General features: G+C 28.7%; 1 protein-coding gene across 1 annotated transcript in view; it reads right to left on the bottom strand.

Annotated features, from left to right (window-relative positions):
• LOC129981087 (uncharacterized) overlaps nt 1-5,098 on the bottom strand; it is a 31,680-nt gene extending 26,582 nt beyond the window's left edge. Inside the window, exon 1 of the mRNA XM_056091737.1 lies at nt 4,893-5,098. Within this exon, the coding sequence (XP_055947712.1) occupies nt 4,893-5,028 (136 nt within the window). The 5' untranslated portion in view covers nt 5,029-5,098. The remainder of the gene's footprint in view (nt 1-4,892) is intronic.
• Between the last annotated feature and the right edge of the window lie 6,342 nt (nt 5,099-11,440).

Below are 11,440 nucleotides of genomic sequence, written 5' to 3' on the forward strand. Positions count from 1 at the left end.
AAATGCTTTGTTTTTCATTGAGACAAGAAAATCTATCATTGAAAATTGTGCAAAATATATATATAAAAGTATTGGCAGTATTCTGGAAAAATTTGTCTGACGATTTAATTAAAAACATTAAAATACTTTTTAAAATTAAAAAAGTTAGATAAAGTTCCTACTGTAAAATGCTTTCGGAAATTATCCTTTAAAAATGTCACCGAATATCAATTATCGTGTCACCACCCTGCAAAAGACTTGATCTAAAAAGATTTAAATGATCTAAAAAGAATTATAAAGCTTTTAAAAAATATTAAACCTGAATGAAATTACGTTATACGAATAATTAAATTAAAAAGATGCGTGAGTTGACATTTTAACTGTGCTCTCTTCGCGTTATACGTGCATAGAACTATCGTTTTTCATCTTCCAAGAGAGTACATTGAGCGCAAAGAATGCATTGTAATCTTCAAAAAATTCAACATCGATATTCTGATGAATCTTTAAGTTTTAAATCTCTTTGAGTGTTAAGCACATATTGTTTTATTTAATTCGACTTGTAAAATCCGAGAACTGTCTAAAAATTTAAATTTCTATTTCAGCAGTGTATTTATTGACTCAAGTAACATAAAAAATATTCATTTGCTTAAATTGTTGTTGTTGTTGTTTATAATGGCACTTGCCATGGACAAGCTCTCTGACGAGGTTAACGATTTTAAGTCAAGGGAGCGTCTCTTGTTTTAGTAGCGCCAACTAGGACCAAGAGTACGTCTTAGCTACTCACACATCACATTTGCTTGCACAACCCCTTTTTACAGGGGGGCACATTCACACATCTCACAGATAGAACAGATGAAGAACAACCATGCCCGAACCGGGACTACCCCTATGCCAGGACATCGGCATTTGCTTAATTTAAAATATTTTACCAACTGCAAATAGATGTGTACCTCTAGAGATTAAGAAATTAACTATTGGGATACAAATAGAGTGGAAGCTGAGTATTATTTTATTTGTAATTATTACGAAAATTAAAATAGAAAATAAAATTTTAATAATAAAGTGTTTTTAAAGTTTGGAGATGGTTTTTTTTCCAGTTTGTTTGGAATCCCATTTGCCTTTTCTCAGGAATAAGACATAACAAATTAATCAAATCTAACAAAATATACGGAGAAAAATGCAACAATTCTTGAAATTCACGATACGAAAATACAACGTAATGCCTGCAATCTAAGCGACGCCAACCTACCTGAGTTGTTTAGTTTTTGAAATTTTTATCAGTACTGCTTATTTCAATTTAAAGTATGTGATATTCAGTTCGGCGTTTGTGGAAAAAGAGATAGGAAAAAAAATTTAAGAAAGTGCTTTAGGAGACACATAAGATAATTTTAACATTTACTGATAAAAGAGTCTGATGTTGAAAGTGTTTCGAAACTTACAAAGATGAGGTGGGTGTGATATAATATCAAAATTTGCCTTCGATTTTTTCGTCACTGCTAAAAATATTGTAAAATCTTCTTCAGGTGGAAGTGTTTCATTTGCTAATGGCGATATATACTAAAAATCAACAGAGATACCTAACATTTTAATATCTAAATTTACGTAAGTTTATATATAATTACTTTTGCATTTGTAATTAATATAATTTCTTTTACAATTGTAAAGGATTTCTGAAAATTAACGCAAGATTTGAATTTGTGAACATTCCTGCTGTGAAGTGTTGGCAATCTTACTAAAAAACATTTGAGAATTGATAGCTTAGGTTTAAAAAAAATGGAGCGTTATACAATAGAACAACATGTTTTCATTGTAGAAAAATATTTCAAAAATAATGAAAGTCTGCTACCACAGTTTGAAAATTTGAGAATTTGCCCCCTAGATTGTATGATTTAACACCATTGGATTTCTTTTTATAAAAGTATTTGAAGTCAAAGGTCAATGCCAGCAAGCGCCCACAATAAAGCATCATTGAAGAATGGAATTCAACGTTCCATCAACGAAATTCAGCCGCAATTATGCAAAATGTCCATGGAAAATTTCGACAAAAGAGTAGGTATGTGTCAGCAAAGCTTTGGTGGTCATTTGTTATTCCATACATAACCCTATCCTGTGTACTTTACAAATCAATAACGATATAAGAATTTAAACGAAAAAAAAAATGCGTTTGTGAATTCAAATCTTGCGTTCTATCGTGTAACGCTCCATTTTTACTAACCCTAAACTATTAGCTGTCATTTTTTTTTCCTATAGGGTTGCCAATACTTTACCGCACGAAAGTTGGCAAATTCAAATGTTGCGTTAATTTTGGAACATCCTTTAAAATGCATTCTTTAAAAATGAATTTTTGATATTTTAGAGGTTATTTATCAGTAATTCCATTATTTTTAATTATTTTCTATAGTTCATCGATTAAATTAAATTTTATTTTCATATCAGAATCGCCATATGGTAATGAATTAATGAAAGACATTTATTAAGAGATTCATTAATAATTATGAAATATATTTCAGACTAAGAAATCTGAAATATTTATTAATAAAAGAACATTTTATTCAAGAAATGCGCTTTCATTTGTACACCTGGAAAATATAGAATGAGTTTTATAAAAAATGTGCTGATGAAAACAAAAATAAGAGCATGATGCACTGAAAACAATAAGGAAATAGAGCCGCATATACATCATAAAGAAGGAATTTCTGAAAAATCATTAAAAATTAAAGTATTTTTAAATTAAAATTTCAATATGAAGCCTAAATTTTTTTACATTCCTACAAACTCAGTAAAAGTCAAAGCATATTATAAATTAGGAATTTAATAACGAAATCTAAATTTTTTTTAACATTTCTAAAGACTTATTAAAAGCAAAATTTAGTGTTATCCGCGATGACATCCAAAACTATTACAGTACAAAATTGATTTTCTCGTCATCTTAATATTAAAATATATATATATATATATGTTTTCAATGTTATCAATTTTTTAACATATGTATTAAGTTTCTATTATTATCAATTTTTAAAAACATTTTAAGCATATTTTCAATTAATTTATCTAACTTATAGAAATAAAACTTCATCTTTACGAGAACATTATGCATATATGGGAAAAATTAGCCTTTGTCAATGCGTTGCCATCACTTTGACGAAAGCTCAAATTAAAAGATTAAGTTAACTCTTACTGCAAACTAAACGAAGAACAGTATAATTTTTAGCGAGTATCTATAAGAAATGAAATAAATATGAAAAATAACGAAAAGTTTTATATTAATATTAAAAAAATCAGAATAAATATGAAAAATGATATTTTCTAGAAAAATAAATGCAACGAAAAGCTTTATATTAATATTAAAATTTCTATATTATTAATTCAATAACTCTAGTATTTAGCAAACATGGATTATATAGTATATGCATTATGTCCACTCTAATCGGGTTCCATTATACCTAATAGTTAGAGTTCTAAGTAGTTACTATTAGGCATATGTATCTAACAGGTTAAATGATCTATTCAGTCTGAGTTAGTAAATGTTATGATGAATAACAAATTTTATATTTTTATAAAATGTCGGTCCAATGAGTAATATTTAGTGCTGTATTAGAGTTACTGTATCTTAAGACACTAACGCTTTAAATAAAAAAAATGGTGTATATTTATACTTGTACTAGAACTACAATCACAAATAAGCTACCATTGCCCTGCCTTGGCATCTCGGGTGATCTGAATGATAAGCATTGAGACATTAATACGGAAACTGAGAATGGAGTCCATGTCATCACCAGTCACAGTACTAACTCTCATGCAGGAGGTATGTCTTTACGTCGGGTGATAACTTAATTACAAACCATTTCTGTACTACCTGGTATAAACCATTTCTGTACTCTTGACATCGCCATCTTCTCCAAGGATATCGTGTTAAGTTTCTTTTATCTGGCATCTATCTTATCTACCATGTTATCGTAACCACGCATTTGAATTACTGTATTCACATTATCCTATTACAGACAAGGAGGCACACAAATATATAATAGTCTTTATATAATCCGGTTCTTCGCCAAACCGGTCCCTTCTAATACTTAAATGTTTTCAAAGAGAGAATGAGGGAAATGCAACAGCTTTCCTTTATTAAGTCGGCAACATTTACATAAGAAAATGATATGCACGAGAATGATATCTTAGTGTTAAAACGATTTAAAAGAGAAAAAAAATATACATTAAAATTAAATTACCAGCAAAGAAATAATCGAAAATTAACATTTCATTAAATCTATATTCAACCGTGGAATAATGCAAATACAATACAAACATAAAAGTTTTTCATTTATTTCATATTTTTTTATTCTATTTTCATTTATAGCGTAACACGGACACAGTTACTGCAGGAAAAGGCAACATCTTGCTTCATAATTTTTTTTTCAGTGCTGATATCTACTTCAATATATTTTGTGGAAAAATTAAAAGCTTGGAATTTTAAATACTTCTTTTAAATGAACTTTTTCTAATCTGAACTGCATTTTTAATCTGACACAATCTTTTGATCTGTTATCTACTAGATAATAAAAATATTAATATATATTTCCAAAAACATTTTTTTTTTCAAAATATCGTAGGGAAAAGTTTTTGTTTGAAAAATCAAAACTCTCTCTAATCGGTTAAGGGAAATGTTTGATGATTGTAATAATTTTCGTATGGTAAACAAGGAAACAAAAAGTTTTTTGTTTTTGTTTCTCATCCATCTTTCAAATATGTGAGATCTCATCGATATGTGAATGATCTGAAGATATTGTAATTAATACTCCACATGTTCAACTTTTTTCTGTACCTGTTTAAGTTTCATTTTTCCAAATTTTGAAGCAGCTTATCACGTTTTGAAACAAAAGATAAGTCTAAGAATTCAAAAGAAACATTCAACTTACCGTGAGGATCAAGAAAAGCAAATTCTTTCTGTAATGTTAGACATTGAATGTTATGAAATATGAATATGAACACAAATAGATGAAGCATATTCACCCAATGAACGTTTGAAGATCGAGAAGTAGAGAAAATTAACATGCGACACTTCTTGTGCTATACGAAGAATAGAGTCATAGATCTTTTGAACTGTTATCACCTCAGGTAGAATGAATAAAGTATGATTGCGCCTCTACTTACTTTTTATTCTTATCAGAAATGACTGATATCAAGAAGTGGGCTAGGCTCTCCCGAGAGCTTAAAAAACAGAGTGGAATCTATTTTTTTTTCTGTTTACAGTTTCAACATTATCTAAGGAAGTGGTTTGTAGTTTTAACAGTTTTCTAAAATTGTCTATGATAAAATGATATATTATTCTATTTGTCATATAAGTTAAATATGACAAATAGCAGAAGCAGTTTTAAAGAGCAAAGTTTAGTTTATTAATAAAGTATGTTATCAATTTCTCTACTTTTAGAATGAAGATAATTTTTTTTTCATATTTTGAAATTAAGTAAAAATGGGCGTGGAACTAAATCTGAATTTGTACACCATAATGTAGGAAAAAGTTACCGAATTTGGATCGTTGCTGTAATTTCAATCCTATTAAATATTGGGAATTAAAAATAGTCAATTTATGTTGTGATAATGTAAACGTGATTTATGGAGTTATTTATGGAGTACACGTAGTATAAAGAAAGTATTGTAATCATAGGAAATTCGAACTCGAGATTTTGACGAACCTCCACGTCTTAGATTTCTCTGAGTTCAAGAAATATGTTTTTGAAAGATGTTCGACTGTCTGTCTGTGATAAAGATAACTCAAGACAGATGAAATTTAGTATATGATATTTACACCAAATTTGTAGATTTTTATCAGATTTTGAACAAAATTCGTTCAGAGGAAATGTGTCAGTCCGGCTGTTCGAATAGAACTCAATAACTACAAAAAGAATATTGCTAAATAGATAAAATTTGGTACTCAGATGTAACATCTTTAGCTTAGACGTCTACCTAAGCGAAATCTAATTACGGGGTGTCCACCTGCCGGTCTGTATTTTCAGAAACATTCAAACGCGATAACTCAAAAACGCAGTGACTTTGAGTACTGGTACATGATTTTGAGATTTTAAAAGTAGTTTTCAGGTCAAAATTTTGTTTTAATAGATTAGGAAGAACGCATCTGATTATTGGATACTTTTGATCTCAGAAATTTCAGTCAGAAATTTATCGCCAAAACACTTACTAAAGGTACCACGATAGATCCAATAAAAATGCTAAATTCACGTGGAAGGTTAGTATTTCGCAACTATTGTACGCATATTCCATGCAAGGAGTTCACTGCATAACTTCGTTATTAGTTTAGTTACATTAACGTCCCGTTTTAAAGCAACACTAGGGCTATTTTGGGATGGACCTCGTAATTTTGAACCTCGGTCAAATGACGAGGACGACACCTGAGCTGGCATCCCCTTCTCCACACCACGCCATACCAGCGGAATGACGTTTGCTCATGACGAATTTAACGTGCAACAGACCTTTTCGCTTTTTTAAAATGAGAGCGAAATATATTGTTATATCTTCTGAAAGGAAATTAGTTGAAACATTGTGCTGTAATAATTTCATAAATTTAATTTAATGATAAATTTCGGCATTTTTTTTTTTTTTATTATTTACCAAAATTTGCTTCGATTGGATGACAAGAATTGCTTAGATTAGACTGTTTGAATCAAAAGGAGTATTATCTTGAAATAAGAAAATAATCTTTTTAAACTGAAAGCTAAACAAACATAAAACAACATCAAAAGGGCGTTAAAAACATCAAATGTTGATTCAGAAACAACAAAAACTAAAGCTACGTGGTTTTGGAATTTAGAGAGGTAAAGGAATAAGATTAATTAATACAAGGCAGAAAATGTAATCTTAGAATCGCATTTGATAAATTGGTGTGAATTTAAGAATCAGACAACGCTTTTCTTTTAATCATGCTTAAAGAAATTTGCGATCAAATTTGGAATATAACAAATATCAACTTTTAAAATTAAATCGATGATATAAATTTTTGTGTTAGCTATTTTTCTTTACAGTACATTGTTTAAGATGTTAATAACTACTAAATATCCTAATACTTTGTTTTATTAAAATAACTTTTCTATCGGTGTATATTAAAAAATATTTAAATGATAGATTGATAGTTTAAGTGGTAGATAGATAAGTTCAGAAATACTATAAACAATAAAAACATAGTTATGATGAAAGACGAAATGGATAAAATGTCGAATATTTAATTGGATATTTTAACTACTCTTCATGTGACTGGATTAAATTTATAGTTTTTTTGGTTGCGAGTTCAAATCACATTACATAGCGTAATGCCTTCCCAAACCCTACACTCATTTTTTTACAAGAATTTTTGAACGAATGTGAAGAAAAATTAACAGCCAACATTCTCACCAGTCTACTAGTCCCCTATAAAAAACCATTCCCTCAGAAGAAACACCTTCATTATTTCTGAGAAAGAAATTTACAAATAATTTACATTGTTGGTCTTACAACAGACTGCTTTTTATTTCATAAGTTTAATTATGTTACAATAAAAATTTGAAATGTAAACATAATTTTTTGATGGGTATTTAAATGATGAACTGCAATAAAAAAAATAAGAATAATATTAATTACAATAAAAAAGAAAACGGAAGTAATACAAGCAACTAAAAATTAATTTAGAAATAATATTAATCCTTTTAAACATTTATAATATTTAAATTTAAAGGAAATAAAAAAAACTCGTATTATTGAACAAAGAAGAAAAAAACCATATGTTTCGATGGTCTTTCATATAAAATAACGAAGCTGCGACTGAAAATGGAATTATCATCTAGATGCAGTTTAGATTGAGAAGTTCTTATAGCACTAAATAAAAAGGAAAAATTTTATAATCTGCGGTGTAGTCGCTGCACAATATTTTGCAATGAATAATTAATAATAGAAACCTTTTAGTTACAGAACTAAAACTGTATTAAGTTCCAAAACTGGAATAAAAGTATAAGCTTCATAAAAATTTGAAATATTTCATATGCTAAAGTTGAATGTGTAATTGTTGTTTTTATCTTTAAAAATACATCATTCTAATCTCATTACATTCATTTAATTTCAATGCAGTATTTCTGAATTAAAAAAATCAATTTAAGTTTAGGAAATTTCTTTATTATTATCTTTCTTTATTATTTCTTTATCAAATACCGATAAAAGTAAACATACTTTATTACTATGCTTACTTTTAATTGGTATTTTCTTTAAATTTTTTAAAAATATTTTCAATGATGGTGACACAGATTATTGAATTATTTTCTAAAATTTGATTTGATGAAAAGTTGAAATTGTCAATTAAATATTAAAAGAAAAGAAATTTGAAATCGGTTTTAATTTGATGAAGGATGGCATAGATAAGGAAAGATATAAATATGTAAATTGATTGTAATGAAGCTATTAATTTGATTTTTAGAACCAGATAAATATATAATTAAATATGAGATATTAAAATGCATAGAATAAAATCAATAAACAGATAAAAAAATTGATTTGCATTTTAAATGTAAAAGGAATGTTTCACTTTTCATGTAAATGTTTGTTAAACTGACATTTATTTAAATTTGCTTTTAGATACTTGATGAAGTTTCTAATTACTTTTCCTTTATAAATTATTTTTAATATATTTTTCTAAGTTTCCACTTTAATGAAAAGTTAATGTGTTCGAGACGTAATTAAACACCATCTGAGACAAATTAAGCTCAAAGGAGGATTTTTTACGGAAAACTAACATCCATCTTTTACTGGCAGAAAAAAAAATTCACTTGGACATCAAGAGAGACTTATTCCAAAAGAAATTCCCTGCTTCTAGAATATTTTTCTTTGTATTCTATCTCCTTCAAGAAATAGGCTAATTTCAGGATAATGATATCCTTTCTGATTAAATACGCTGCATTTTCTTTTCCCTCGTTCTACAACGGTGCCTATTCCCTGGCGAAGTTCAGAGCTTAACGCGCAATCTACAGAACTATACTTTAACCGAGAAACACGCTCCATTTGCATCTGAATTGTGTCCTTAATTATCAAGGCATGGGTCCCCGAAGCCCCTGCATCATCTCGGCCTGTTACCAAACAATCAAGGCCCCTAATTAAGGTAGGGAAAGAAAATTTTTAGAGGTAACTATCCCACATTTATTCAAATAAGTGTTTCCTTGGCAACAACTGCTGCCTGATTCTTTGTCTTCTGCTGCAGGGTCCACGTTCCCGTTTGTCTCTATGGTAACGTAATTAAAGATTAGAAACTGAAAGAGAACTCCAGAGCATTTTAGGAAGTCGACCCGAAGGCTGAAACTGATTGGATTAAAATGTTACTGTCTGTCGAAAAGTTTTGACAAATTAGAGAAGGTCTTTCTTTTACCTAGAAGGTCTTTGTTTCTGTGCCTGTTTTTTTCCCTTCCTCTTTAGATTTCCCAGCGTCTTATTCACTGCTTGCTACCGCATTGTGTAAGGAATACACAGAATGGATAAGTTAGTTCAGATGACTTGATTTTTATTTGAACAAAAATAAAAGATATGGTTTTTATTAATGTATTATTTATTTTTTGATTCTAAAATCTGAGACATTCGAAAATAAAAATGTGAAAGAAAGATATGCGCCTTCTGTAATTAAGACGTCAAAAAAATTCTCAGAGATAAAAAGAAAAAAAAAATGTTTCGAATCTACTAGATAATTAAAATTCTTCATAAAAATAGCAGGATAAACTGTCAAATTGAATTTATAATTAGAAAGAATTTAGCAGAGAATAGTAGAATGTATACTAGTGTAACATTTATCGAACAGCCATTTAGTTAATTTTTTTAAAAGGTAAAAAAACATTTTTATGACTTTCTTTGTAATTTTTTACTTATTTAGAAAAATTCTTCAAGTACAAAAAAGTTATGGGTATCATAATAGGAACTATTAAATACTTTTGTTTATCATTATTTTTATATTAAAAGTATCAGCTTATCTTATTACTTTATATCCTTCCACTAATGAAAAATATTGTAACACATAGTGGCGTAGCGGGCATTTCAGCCACCTGGGATATTAGCCAAATTAGTTGCCCTTCTATTTAGGTATTTGAATCCCAAAAGCTCCTAAGAACGACTCGGCAAGTAAAAATTTGTTATTGCACTGTGTCTAAATAAAGAAGTCATGCATGAGTGTTTTATAATACAGGTTGAGTTTGACCTAATCTGTCAAACAAAAGAGCATAATAGGTCAGTCCAAGAAACGATATGATAACCCTGTTTTATTCCTGTTTCTTGGCAAATAATGGCGGATAAAATGAATATACTATACAACCAAATATTATTGAATACGAATAGAGAAACGTATTCAATAATATTTGGTTCAAACATGGTTGTGGGATACTTGAAATCATAATTGATAAATAAAAACAAATGCATATTAATAAAGTTAAATAATAATACATAATATGTTAAAATAAAATATTATCGTGTTAAAAATGCTCTGAAATTTGAAACTATATTGTCCAGCCTATTAAAAGATGGGTATCACAATGTATACAGCCGTTGTCTAAATCATCCACTGCTTTTAGAATAACATGTTTCCCAACAGGGGGGGAATCGAAATTGTAGGGAGCGGGCATCATCTATGAGTGATTAAAATTTAAGAAATCCACTCAACATATCTCAGATATAAATTCGAAAAAAAAAAGGGTACATAAACTTAGAAATAAAGCTTTGCATGGTTGGAAATTATTAATATTATTTATTAAATATTTTTTTAATAAATTGCGAATTAATAAACTGCTTATTATTAATTCAAAGATCGTAGGAGAAGAATTTACTGATAAATTAATTTGAATAATACGAACTAATGAAAAAGTCATATGAAATAAAAATAAATTTGTACATATTTTTTTTATTTTGATTGAAACAAATAATGGATCAGTGATTGTTGTTCGTTCACAAATAAACAATATCACAAAGGTCAATTTTCAAGTTTCAAAATACCTCACTTTTTAGAAGTACCTCACTTTTTATGTTTTTAATGTAGATTTTAACGCATTACATCATTTTTACAAATTTTAATTCAATGACACATATTTGATAACTGTTCAGTCAAGTTTTATTAAAGAGGCGCATCCTTAAACGAACCTAACAACTTATATAATTTTCTAACGTCCCTTTTCCGCTTGCGCGTACATGCATGCACACAATATGACACATACAAAAAAATACATTATATAATCGTACTATAGGGATCCTAGTATTCTCCGACATAGACTTTTGCTAGGACTAAAACCTGCAAATGTGGGAACATCAAAGCCACACCATAGTGACCATGGCATTCATGATGGCGTATATCAAGTAATATAAAAGTATTTGGTCCAGTAATATAAAGACAAAAATATACTTTGTTACACAGAAAGTATTTCCTTGATGCAAATAAGAAATAATTGAAAGAGAGAGACTC

The sequence above is a fragment of the Argiope bruennichi genome, chromosome 8, assembly GCF_947563725.1.
Source record: "Argiope bruennichi chromosome 8, qqArgBrue1.1, whole genome shotgun sequence".
Classification (NCBI taxonomy): Eukaryota; Metazoa; Arthropoda; class Arachnida; order Araneae; family Araneidae; genus Argiope; species Argiope bruennichi.